We start from the raw sequence: 12,830 nt of genomic DNA on the forward strand, positions 1-12,830 counted from the left end.
ATAAACCCGCTGACGTGACGCAAAGGCCTTTTGTGCGCTCTAATTCTCTCGGCGTGGCCTTTGCGTGTGGCAGCAGGAGAGGAGCAGCAGGCCCGACGGGTTTTCTCGTCTTATCTGACATCCATGCATGCATGGACGAGGACGAGGAAGAGGAGGAGGCCTTGAAAAATCTCAGCAGTGTAAAAAAAAAACAACAACAAAAAAGTGAAGTCCTGTAAAAAAAATAAAATAAAAAATAATATTCATCAAAATCAAACTTTATTCTGATAAAATCACAATTTAAAATAAATAACTACATAAATAAGTAATAAATACAATCTAGATCAAGCAATTGCATTTCACTTATAGATGCATATTTATTCACCAAATACAACTCGTTTTTGTTCCTCCATGAAAAAGAATTATTTTCCTTACAAATATATATTCAATAATTTTTTGGAATGTACAGTATATGGTTTCACTGAAAAAGCAACCATCTTTTTCTTACAAACAAAAACATGAATAAATGAATGAGAACTAAATTGAAAAAAAACCTTCTAAAGTTCCTACTTCAAAAAATATTCTGGTAGAATTCTTTTTTCACTTAAAAAATAAAACAACAATCCATCTTAATTCTCTCAAGATGACCATTTTATTTTATTTTTTTAATCAAACTAATTTTTTTAAACAATCTGAATTTAATACTGGTAAAAATTCAACTTTTTGCTCAAAATAATTTGGATTGTTGTATTTTGGCAAGAGCTCAACTTTTTCCTCTAAAAAAACAAAAACATAAAAACAAAAATAAACCTTCACTTTGGAAAGATGACTACTTTCAAAACATGACTTTATCTTTTGAGAAATACAACTTTATTGTCATAAGATTACAATTTTATTCTTCTCTGATTTAAAATTTAAAAAAAGGCTTTATTCTGGTAAAAATATTTTTTTGATTAATTTTTTTTCCTGTAAAAATAAGACTTCATTCGAGTAAGATCGCCCCCCCCCACACCTACCAGCACTACCAAAAATTATCGTGATAAATTCTTTCTCCAAAAATATGCGATTTATTCTCATAGGATTCCCGTTATTTCTTACGTTTTTATTGTTTTAACTCTTTTTTCTCCCAAAGTACATCTTTAGTCAGGTCATATTACTTTTTTCCAATAAAGTTAAAAAAAAAATTATTATTGGATCTGATTCTGCTCGAATTACTACTTTATAAATTGCGTTATTCCCCTGAGGGAACCCGTCATGGACCGTTAACGTGCCTTTCCTGTGCACGCCTCCTTAGGTGCAGCTTTGTGTTCCTGTGTGTGCGTGTGCGTGTGCGTGCGTGCGTTTGAGTGTTTGCTTGAGTGTGTATTTCCTTGTGAGTGGGTGTGAGATCTGCGGTTTCTCACAGTCGGTCCTTATCTTCGTCTCTCTCTCTCTCTCTCTCTGAGGCTCATCCAGTAGATCATTGTGAAATACACACACACACACACACACACACACACACACACACACAGTGAGGGATACAAAGTGCGCTTTGAACTCTTGCCTGACCCCCCAAGGACACACAGGCGGCTTGTTTACAAGCCAAAAGCAGAAAATCCATCCTTCTGGTCTGTGTGTGTGTGTGTCTGCATGTCGCCTCGACTTGTCCTCCTGCTTCTTTCGTTTGATGCCGCGGAGCCGCCCTAACACGGCGGCCGCGATTCCCTGCAAAGTCTTGCGTCATCTAATTGCATCAATCGAGGCGGACAAAATGTCCGACTGCGTATTTGTTGCATCTTGTGGAGAGTTTTTATGTCCAGAAAATGGCTTTGTTTAGCTTGGATTTTGACGAACATGAAACTTGACTTGATGACGACTTTGTGTGATTTTCATCAGGGCTCGTTCAAAGTCGCAAAGGTCGTTCGAAGACATTCGCCCGACGTACGCCAGCAGTTTTAATGGTCGCAAACACTTTTGAACAAATTTCTTTGTGACGTGTCCCCCCCCATCGTATGATTTACGATAGTCTCAGAGAGTAGGCGGTGCACATTGTGGCTCTTTGCGAGCTGCGCAGCAGAGCAATAGCACAAAAAGTGTCTTCCAAAAGCCCAGATCGGTCCATTAGAGCCTGACTTGAGCCGCTCAACATTTGTCGAGTGGAACGACGTGTTTCCACAACCTGTCAAAGGCACATCTTGCACCCACCCATGCACATATGTTTTCCCTTCCTTTCTTGCACAGGTCAGAGGTTGCCAATTAGCCGCGGGGAAGAAAAGCACACGTGACACTGGATCCCCGGCGGGGACCTAATGGCGGTTAGAGCGAGGCCTGCCCGGGCGGAGGGCCGGCCGGCTTTTGAGCCCCGAGGATCAGGGAGCGGTCGACGCTGTTGTCTTGTTGCTGATCTGCAATCAGTCCGCCTGCGGCACACCAAGGCAAAGATAACAGCTGACGTTTATTGCCCCGCAGACCCGATTACAGCCGCGGGATGATTGCGCCCTCGGATAGGGAATAGGTCGGAGGTCACCGCGAAGGCGGCGTCGTGGAGTTTGCGTGCTTGTGGACAAAATGACACTTGCGGCTGCTTTTCCTTCCTGACTTCCTTCTTTCCTTCAGCCTTCCTCCCTTCCTACAGCTACGCTTTTCCTTCCTTTGCTTAGAAATCCTTTTTTTAGCCTTCCTTCCTTGGTTTTTACCTTCCCTTCATTCTTTCTGAAATCTTTCTTGCCTTCTTTTATCCCACGGACCGTTTTTTCCTGCCACATTTCCTTTTCTTATTGCATTCCTTCCATCCTTCCTTCCTCCCATCACAGCGAGGTTTCAATTTTGCAACTTCACATCGTTCCTTTGTCAAGACCTTCTTCTCTGCCTTGCTTCCTACTTCCTTCCTTCCTTCCTTCACTTAAAGTGGAACTAAACCAACCCTGTGTGTGCGTGCGTGTCTGTGTGCATGTGTATGCACGCGCAAGCACTAGTCAAAACACTGAACTCAAATTAATACTGCGTTAGTAAAATAATTCAAATAATTCATCAACGTTGAGTGATATTACAACCACCATAGCACTTTTGCGCGCTAAAACGTGAGAAAAGCCTGCTTTGTTAAATACAGGAACTGCAACTTATGTAAGGCTGCCAGCAGAGAGTGCAGATTCATTTCCACCGATTAAAATTGCCTTCCAAAACTAGTCTGCCGGCTGGAAACTCACGGCTAGCAGCTAGCTGCTAGCCTCCAGCTGCTAATACCAATGACGGCCGCCATCGCGGACAATTTTAAACAATGGCAAGGGAATCATGGAACAATTTGGTTGATGTAGTTTATTGAATTAGTGTTTAGTCATGATTTCAGCACGGCATTCTGTTGAAGGCGACGATTGCCATTTCAACTGTGGTCAGGCTAGCTAAAAATCCAAAAGGGCTGCATGCGATCTCCGACTCACAGCCAGCCTTGTGATCATCAACAACAATTAAGAAAGACAGAAGCGTTTGCTGATAGCATATCCCTGACTGTTACGTCGTACATACAAGTATAATCGATGCTATGCCGCGTTGTCTCGCAGATGCTAACCGACACATTATTATGATTATTCAGAGCGCAGGTGCTCTTGGGTCAACGTCGACGTGAGCGGTGACATTTGGACGCTTGACGTAATGACTTTGCTGCTACGTGGCTCTTTGCCGTTCTTCGTAAAAACTTGTTAAGCACCAACGAAGCGCAGCATTTTATTTTTTTATTTTTTTGGGGTGGAAAAGGGTTAACAGAGGTCCAAGTCATCCAGACCTATTTGCATGTGCCCGTGAATGGAGCCCGTACAAATTTATACGTTTTTTTTGTGTGTGTGTGTGTGTGCATGTGTGTGTTTTTGACACTTATCAAAGTGAGATGCAGACAAAAAGCCACTTCCTGGTGTCAAGGTGTACCATGCAAACAGGAAGCAGATGTCTTTCATGTCCTGCTCGACAGCCCGCACCAGAGTCACTTTCACGTGACATTACATTCGAGAACACGGGCACGCTTGAAAAACATTTATCTTCCGTTTTCATGTGACGATTATGTTTATTTTTTGACTTCACCACCGAAGCCTGCTCATTTGTTTCGTTAGCTCGGCTGCCCCGTGATGAAACGTTTTTTTCAATTACTGTTTAGCTGTAAATTGGTATTAGTTTTGCAAAAACTATGATATTTTTGAGGGATTGTTTTTGGGAAGAAAAAAAAACATGTTTGAAAAACTGTTGGAAGATGCCTAATGAGACTCATTTCCAGTGAGTGGGATGGATTTAAAAAAAGAAAAATACAATTATTTATTGAGTCAACCTGAAGATTAAATCTTTTTATTGCCAAGGTTATTATACACAAAATCAGCTGTCACGTCCATGCTGTGAGTTTCGCGTGACAACGTGGGAATACGGGGAGACGAGCGGAGATTAGGAGACGTGTTTGTGCGTGTGCGCCGAGGAGGCATGCAGGCAACAAGGAGAGGCCTTCATGGGTCAGCTGTGCCGGGTCAGCACCCTCCATTGTGTAAAGGGGAAGGGAGCGTTCCTGTTCCGGCTCTTTTGGCGCAATCTGAGAGAAGATAAACACATGCCAGCGGATGGGAAACCTGGGGTGAAACCAAAGCACAGGTTCGGAGGCAAAACGCTCGGCTTTTGAGGGTTGTGACAATACAGCAGTTGGCGCACCTGGTCAAGCGGTAGTGTGCAAAATTTTGTGCTCTAGGGCCGCGTTGGATTTCTAGAACCGACATTCGTGGATGAGGTCAAAAAAACAAACAAACAAAAAAAAACCTTCTCTATGTGTGCGGCATTTCACATATGCAAAAAGGTTCATGTTAACAATAAAATAATGTCATTAAATAAATACATTATTTTATTGAAAGTTAAAGTAAGAGTAATTTATATGCTATTTTGTTAAAATACTGAAAATTTGGGAGATGGCAAATTGTTTCTCTGGTATGTTTGCATTTCAATTTGAGATGAATGACTCAATTTAAAAAGGATATTTTAAATAATTGACAGGCTCATATATGTGAAATTTAAAAGGCCTTCTCTCTTTTTGGCATTATTTAAAAAAACATAACATTTATGAACTAAGTATTTCATAAAATTAAAGGAGAAATGTGAAATGGACATTGCATTCCATTGCAGTTGGACATTTCGAAATCAAACAGAAAAAGATTTATCCATGATCATGTTATTTACGATGCATTTCTTATCTATGATCTATCATATATGGATTTATTAACGTCATCATCTGCTGTTACCCACGGCCGAATTGATCCGGCAACAGTCGAATGGGTGTCGAGTGATGTTTGAGTTGAGAATCGATAGCGTCCATGTTGATTCTACGCTTACTGGGAACACCGTTAACTTAACTGGACTAACCCTCGCCATCATTGATCGCCGATCAATATGCTAACGTGTACTTTAGAGTCGAAAGTTTATCACCAGCCGGGTCAGTCGCCTCCACGCCGCTCGCCAATCAACTAGCACCACCGTGAAACACCCTAAAGAAATGTGGCAATCTTTTATAACTCCGCCAGAAATGTGAGGTAAATAATCTATGCCTCAAAACACATTTTGGGGTGAAGCCATCATGATATGGAACGAAAGACTGCGCACATTTTTTTCACCTGGGCAAGTAACGCCTTTTATACAAGATGCGTTAGCATGTACCACTGAACTTCATGTAGGCACAATTTGCGCGAGCTGTTAGTGTATGTCGCAAAGACTATCCGACCTGACAAACATAGACCATTTCAATGTTAGCTGTTAGCTAGCGTTGCAAAGACTAAGCACATTTTCCTGCGAGTTGCATATGTGACGTACCGTAGCTAGCATCAAAACATTTTTTGGTGCGAGATGCTCGCGTGTCGCAAAGAGCAAGCGTGAGACTTAGCACCTTTTCATGCGAGATGTTAGCATATATCGAAGAGAATGTCTGAACGTTTTAATGGTTGATGTTAGCATACGTCAGAAACTTTTATCCAAGCGCGTTTTGATGAGAGAGCTTATTTTGTGTAAGAATTTTTGAACAAGATGTTAGTTAATGTCTCGGACTTAATCCATTTCCTGCGAGATGTTAGCATGTCACATGAGACGATCAAACATGGCTAGCAGCTAAACACATTTTCACACAGGATGCTAGCATAGGTCTCAAAACTGAGCACATTTCCATGAGCGATGTTAGCTTATGTGGCAAAGAGTAAGCAAATATTCACGTGAGAGTTGAGCATAAATCTGGAGATATTACCTGAGCACATTTTATTGCTTGACGTTTGCATACGTCACAAACTGTTTTAGTCAAGATATGTTCGCATGTCACAAAGACTATCTGGACACATTTTCATGTGAGTTGTTAGCAAATGTCGCAAGACTGTCAACCATGGCGAGCATCAAACGAGTCATATTGGAAGTTGGGTGTTGATTACAAATGGTAAGCAGGAGACATGATGTGTTAGCATATGTCACAAAGACGAAGTACACTTTCATTTGAAATGTCAGCATTTGTTGCAAAAGACAGCAGCGTCAAAACGCATTCTGAGATAGCATGTCGCAGACTGAGCACATTTTTATGCCATGCATTAGCATATGTCGCCAATGCAATTTTGGCACCCTTTCATATGAGATATTAGCACGTCGGGGAACGAGCTTCTTCGTGTGAAACATTACGATAACCTCACAAGCACTATTGAATTTGGTGAGTGTTAAAGCATTCTCCAGAGGTGTTAGCATACCTCACAAATGGGGTGCGTTTGGAAATATGCTTGGAGTGTGTACTGGTTTACTCAGACCGTTTGGAAATTTAGCGCCTTGTTTAAACTTGCCATTTAGAACGTCAGAGTGCACCAAAAACGGAGCGATGCATGTTTGTTGTCGTGAATGTCTGTCGCACAAGCATATGTGCAATGTAAGCCATTGCGGGTGGCAAAATGTTTGGGTCCCTAAGTTCCATTACTTTTCAACATTCCAACACGACGCAGACAACACCTTTGAAACTTTTTCCGAAAAATACGGGGTTTATTGACTTTGAACTGCAATCAATATTTTACAAAAAAGAAAGAGGCAACAGAAAAGGACTGTAGTGACAAACATGACTGGAAAAAAATACATTCAACAGTTATTGTCGTTTAACTTTCTTTGTGTCCCCCCAAAAATCTGCCCTGGTTTTTTGAACTGAACACGTGAAGGCAACAGGAAAATAAACAGGTCCTCGATCGAACTCAGCTACCTGGAATGTACGCAAACGAGGCACTTGAACTCATTTTTCCTCAAGCCATTTGGTCACAGCAGACTGGGTGAAGAGGAGAAACGTTATCCCAAAAAAATAAAACATAAAAGTCTTCAAAGCACCCGAGTTACTTCTCGAAAGCACTCAAAACGTGTCGGTTGAAAAAATATATATAAAAAGGGTGGGGGTGGGGGGATCAGCAAGATTGTTCCGGTGGAATTGCAGTTACGTGGGAAGACGTGAAATAAATAACCAAAACGGCATTTTTTCCCCCTTGTCGCAGTTTAAATTCACTTTGACAAAAAAAAAGAAAAGAAAAAGTGTAGTTGCAGAAGAAGTACAATATATTAAACTGTGGCGAAAACAAAAGAAAAACAAAGAAAAATGACAAAATGTCTTCACAATCTTTAGATTAATATGGAAGATCATAATTTAACATAAAAGAAAATATATTCTATTGTTCATTATCCAGATAAATACAAAAATTAAACAACGAAAAAAGAAGAAAAAAAAACGCATATTGATCACCAATAAATATGTTCTGATAAGTTAAATAAGCAGTGACAAGCCCAAAAAAAAAAACCTTCTGTCTGGAAAGTTCTCAAATAATATTAATAATAATAATAACAACCATAACAATAACATTAATAAAAAATAATTATCAAAAGGAAGAAAAGAGAGATTGGAGATCTTGTCGAGTGAGGTGGCCAATGATGATCAGCTTAATAAAGATTAAAAAAAATAAAAATAGAAGAAGAAGCCAGTGACCAGCAACAGGATGAGAAAAAAAGGGGGAGGGGGGCAGGTTGGACACCAACTTCCAGTTCAAAAGTCCTTCCTGCAGACTCACCCTACATCACAATTACATAAGCACAGAAGTCCATTCACCCCCACGCAAAACACACTAACCCCGTCCGTCCCCGAGGCACTTTTTCTATGTATTTTTTTTTTTTTAGCTAGTCGTATCTTTCAAGGGTTGTGTGTTTTTTTTGTTTGTTCTAGTTTTTGGATGGTGGGGAAAGAGAGAGAGGGAAGAGGGGGGCAGCTAGTGCAATACTGTACAGTCCCCCGGTTTGTTTTCCAAGGCCACTCGTGCTGCTACACATTCAAGAGCAAAAACACAACAACAAAAAATGGCAGAAGAAGAAGAAAAAAAATCATGAGTCAATTCTCATGATTTTCAGTTCAATTCCTTTCTGGTGGTTTTTGCTTTTTTTGGGGGGTCCCCAGGTTTCCTAAACAGAGACACAAGGCCAAAAAGAATTCATTTTGGGCTGACTTTGTTTTCCAAACTGAGGCTCAGGGGCCCAAAATGGCTTCTGTGTCTTTTTGTGGCGGGGGTCCAAAAACGGTTTACAAGTCGCATTTTTGGAGCCGTACGGTTTCCCTAACTGAACGACAGGGGCGGCCAAAAATATTTTGTGGATTACCATGTTAGATTTTCCAAACTGGGGCTGAAGGGTTGAAAATAGTTTGTAAATCCCCCGGTTTTGGATCATCTGGTTTCAGAAACGGAGGCAGAGAGCTGCCTAAATGTTGTAACTTTGTTGGGGTTCAGGAGCCCAAACTGGTCTTAAACGGTATGTTTTTCCTAAACTGAGGCACTAAAAGGAATTGCCAGTCACTTACTTTTAGGCTTCCCAAACGGAGGCCTGGGGGGCGGGGTGCGTTTTTCCTGGGTCGTAAATTCATCAAAAGGTTTTGAGCAGTGATTCTCGGGTGTTAAGCTTCACACCCTCTGTCATGGTTGGCAGCGTTCCGCCTGTGAAGTCCCCGGGGCAACTTCAACCCCGCCCCCCCACCCGCCACGCATACCTTACACACAGGACAGCAAGCCGGCATTAAGGCGGAAAAAAAGACAGCCTCGATGGCCGGTGTGTAAGGGGGGGGGGCAAACGTTTGGCAGGGAAAAGGGGCGGGGCTACAGGGGGGACCCCCCCCTGCCCCGACTGGCTACATCCTTGTGGCAGCACCAAGGAAAAGACGCCACCCGAGGCCTCGGGCCCCGTTCTCCGCATGTCACAAAACACAAAGGGGCAAGATAAGGCGTGCCGTCTAGTCGTCTGAGATGGAAAGGCGGCTGAAGATGGGGAGTCGGCGGGAGGTGTCGAGCGTCGGGGACTCGGAGCCGCTCAGGCTGCTGCCGGAGCTGCTCTGGTAGCCCTCCTGATCCGAGAGGGAGTCCTGCGGGCTGGACGGGGACTCGAACATCTGGGGCGACTCCAGCATGGGTCGGAAGTAGTAAGGCCCGTTGGTGGGGGAAGGGGGCGCGCCGTTGCCGAGCTCGGGGGCCAGGGGGACGCCGCCCAGGCTGGGCACGAACAGGTTGGCCAGCTCCTGGCTGGAGTAGGTGAAGGGGTTGCTGCTGGGCCAGTCGGGTACGTCGTCGGGGAAGAACACGGGAGGCGGGGTGACGGACGTCGGGCTGTCGCGGAACCCCGCCGAGCTGGGGAAGCCCGCGAAGCTGTAGCTGTGCTGCAGCCTGGGCCGCTCCATCTCGCCCGAGGGCGAGGTCGAGGAGGAGCAGGAGGACGGGGCGGAGGCGCCGTTGGACTTGAGCGGCGGTCCGCGGCGCTCGTCGGCGTTGTGGATGAAATGGCAGCGGGGCCCGTAGGGGCAGAAGCCGATGGTGTGGAAGGTGCGGCAAAGCTCCGTCTTGTACTTGGGGTGGCGGCTCAGGCTGCGCAGTTCGTGGATGCCGTGCGCAAACTGGCACTTGTCGCCGTACTTGCAGGCGCCGTTCTCCTCGAAAGGCCGGCACAGCTCCGTCTTGTAGCGGCTGGAATTCACCTGGCCGCCCGTGGGGCTGGCCGGGCCCAAGCACTTGTGCAGGAGACGCTCGCCCGTCTCGGAGAAAGAGCGGTCGCGCAGACGCAGGTGGTTCTCCTTGTTGTGGCCGCCGCCGAGCCCCGTGATGAGCGGCGAGTGCTCGGCCACCTTCAGGCTATTGAGGAACTGGTTCTGGTTGAACTTTGTGCTGCCGCTGCTGACCGAGTGCCGCCGCTGGTACACCCCCGGGGAGCCCACCGCCTTCCTGTCCAGCAGGGCGCCAGAGACGTTGGCGTGCGGGCCAGCCAGGTTGCCGTTGTAGCCCAGCAGCTTGTTGTTCTGAGAGGACACACAAACAACCCTTTTATGAGCCAAGGTTTTTTTTTTTTTTTGCTGCATTTCGAATTTGGAGTTGGGCCGCCTCTTGTTTGAAACCCTGGCCACCCGTTACCCGAACGGCTTCTATTCACGGGGGGGGGGTCGCGGGCGAGCTGGAGCCTTTCTCAGCTGTCTTGGGGCAGTTGGCGGGGTACACCTTGAACTGCTCGAACAGCCTACCGCGCTCGTTTTCGGGATGTGGGAGCAAAGCGAAGAACCCAGAGAAAACCCACGCAGGCATGGGGGAGAACACGCAAACTTCACACAGGAAGGCCGCAGCCCGGATTCGAACTCACGACCTTCCCGGTGTGAGGCGGACGTGCTAATCAGTCGAGCGCCGTGGCGCTGGCTTGAAACGTTCTTGCAATTTGACCAGCGTGAAACTAAGTCGGAGATGATTTTTAACTGCAGTTGCGGCAACAGGCCACAAGAGTGGCGTGGCGCTCTATCAGAAACACTTGGAAGTCGCTCCTAGACCCCAAGAAGAAGACGAGCCGCAGATGACAGATGTTCTGACTGCAAACATGTCGGATGATTTTGTGGATATTGGAAGTACTGTTTTTTAGGGTGTGTGTGTGTCTGTGGGGGGGGGGGGGTATTTGAACCGACATTAGTAAATCCAACCATCAATCCATTTTCTTTACAGCTTTGCCTCATTGGTGCCGTTACCAGCTGACTTTGGGCAAGAGTCGTTCGTGGTACACCCTGAATTGGTGCCAGTCGATTTAACTTCTTCAATGGAGCGAACAAGCATGTTTTGGGGATGTGGGAAGAAACCTGAATACCGGAATGCTAACCACTCCTCCACCGCGGCTGATAGACCTTCTTAAAGCCACTCACAACTTAAGAGTGATTTCAAACGCACCCTCATAATTCAGCAGTATAAAAAAAAAAAAGTATTACACAACACTCTAGCCCACATGTTCACCTCATTTAAAACCGTAATTGCTCATTCATGAAAATTGGGAGCCTTAAATGTCAATGAAACGGCTCCGAACGATGTTCAAGGACCATAGAACAGGGCCTCGTTTAATTACGTTAAAGATGTTCATCTTTCCTGTTTCACGACACACATATATTTTGGTTATTCAAGGTTCAAGGTTGTTAGGGAGAAATTGTTCAAGAACAACAAAACGCGTGAAAAATGACATCAACCGTGTTTGTGCCAGTGTTGGGTAGCGCCACACCAGTGATCAGAATGGGATCATGTTTGCTTCAATTTGACCCAGGAAAACTCATGTTTGCGCTTTTTTTCCCGGGGGGGGGGCGGCGAGGGGAGTGCGGACGAGCGGATGCAAGGCCGTATAGAAGAACAGCAGCTGGTTTGGCTGGTTACCCTGGTTAGGAATGTGTGGCTGCTCTCAGTAGAATAGAGCACATGAGCTTAGAGGGGAGGCCAGCAGGCCCACAAAAGAGGCGGCATCGCTTTAGAAAGACAAAGTGGCCACCGGGCTGTACTTCTCTATACACCGAGAGAAGCATGAGTGGAGGGGGGGGGGGGGGCTGTTAAGGCGGGGGCGGCGGTTATTGGAGGGAAATCTCACACATAAAACGAGGCACGTTAAGACGTCTTTCATGCTGCGGTGGACACGCGTTAAAACTGTTTAATCCACGCCAGACAAATCTGGTGAATGATTACGCGAGCATGCGGTCGATTTTTTTAAGGGCTCGCTCATGTGCAACGAGCACGCTGAGCTCCACTTTTAAAGTAAAAAAAAAAAAAAAAAAAAACGTCCATTGTGACTACACAGAGCTTGCAAAACAAAACAGGAGCGCTTTATTGAAAGTACACGTGAATTGGTTAAAAGTAGAGCAGGAATAATCGAATCACAACGAGGGCGTCGAGCGATGCATTCCTTCACACAAACAAGCAGGAAAAAAGGCTTTTACCTTATTGATTGCTTCGAAGTCGAAGAAATGCGACACCACAGCTGTGGTCATCTTTGCAGACACCAACTCCCCCAAAAGTTGTCCAAAAAAGAAAAACAACCAAACCAGAATGTTTGAGAAGTTGCGCACACGACTTGTTGCCGGACCGAGCGCGTGTGCGTGATTTGCGGTTCCCCTGCGTGTGCGTGGGTGCGTATGTGTGTTACTGACCCTGCATAACTTCCCCCAGTGGCCCGCGCTCGCTCCGACATTTGCTTTATAATACTGCAGCAGGAGGAGCCTCGAGCGCGGGGCGTTAACTTTCTGTTGAACTTTTTCTCCCCCCCCCCCCCCTCCCCCGTCGCCTCTCCTCCTCTTTTCTTTTTCTTTCTTCTTCCTTTACTACGCCTCCCCACTTCGAGGTTTCAACTCAGATCTGCACGCATCCATGAATGCACAAGCTTGCAACGGAAACATGTTTACGGCACGCCGCGTACGACATTACAACAGTGCCACAAAGTACGTGTCAATTTAATAGCATTTAAAGCAAGGAAATAAGCAGGGAACGTTGTCTATTATTATTATTATTATTTTTTTTTTTTTACAATTTCCTCAGCATTGTACGGGC

The 12,830-nt window shown here is 45.2% G+C and overlaps 2 protein-coding genes across 2 annotated transcripts in view; one reads left to right on the plus strand and one right to left on the minus strand.

Annotated features, from left to right (window-relative positions):
• Positions 1 to 6,946: 6,946 nt before the first annotated feature.
• On the minus strand, positions 6,947 to 12,451 carry zfp36l1a (ZFP36 like 1 zinc finger CCCH-type a). Its single transcript, XM_086127687.1, has 2 exons — positions 12,224 to 12,451; positions 6,947 to 10,294 (listed from the first exon to the last, which is right to left on the minus strand). The coding sequence occupies exons 1-2, from the start codon at positions 12,272 to 12,274 to the stop codon at positions 9,242 to 9,244; spliced, it is 1,104 nt and encodes a 367-aa protein (XP_085983813.1). The 5' UTR covers positions 12,275 to 12,451; the 3' UTR covers positions 6,947 to 9,241.
• A 161-nt stretch (positions 12,452 to 12,612) lies between these two features.
• Positions 12,613 to 12,830, plus strand: part of plekhh1 (pleckstrin homology, MyTH4 and FERM domain containing H1) — a 63,858-nt gene continuing 63,640 nt past the window's right edge. Inside the window, exon 1 of the mRNA XM_086127714.1 lies at positions 12,613 to 12,721. The gene's annotated coding sequence lies outside the window, so the exon portion shown is untranslated. The remainder of the gene's footprint in view (positions 12,722 to 12,830) is intronic.

The sequence above is a fragment of the Hippocampus guttulatus genome, chromosome 13 (assembly GCF_054856545.1).
Source record: "Hippocampus guttulatus isolate MCC_2025c chromosome 13, RoL_Hgut_1.0, whole genome shotgun sequence".
NCBI lineage: Eukaryota > Metazoa > Chordata > Actinopteri > Syngnathiformes > Syngnathidae > Hippocampus > Hippocampus guttulatus.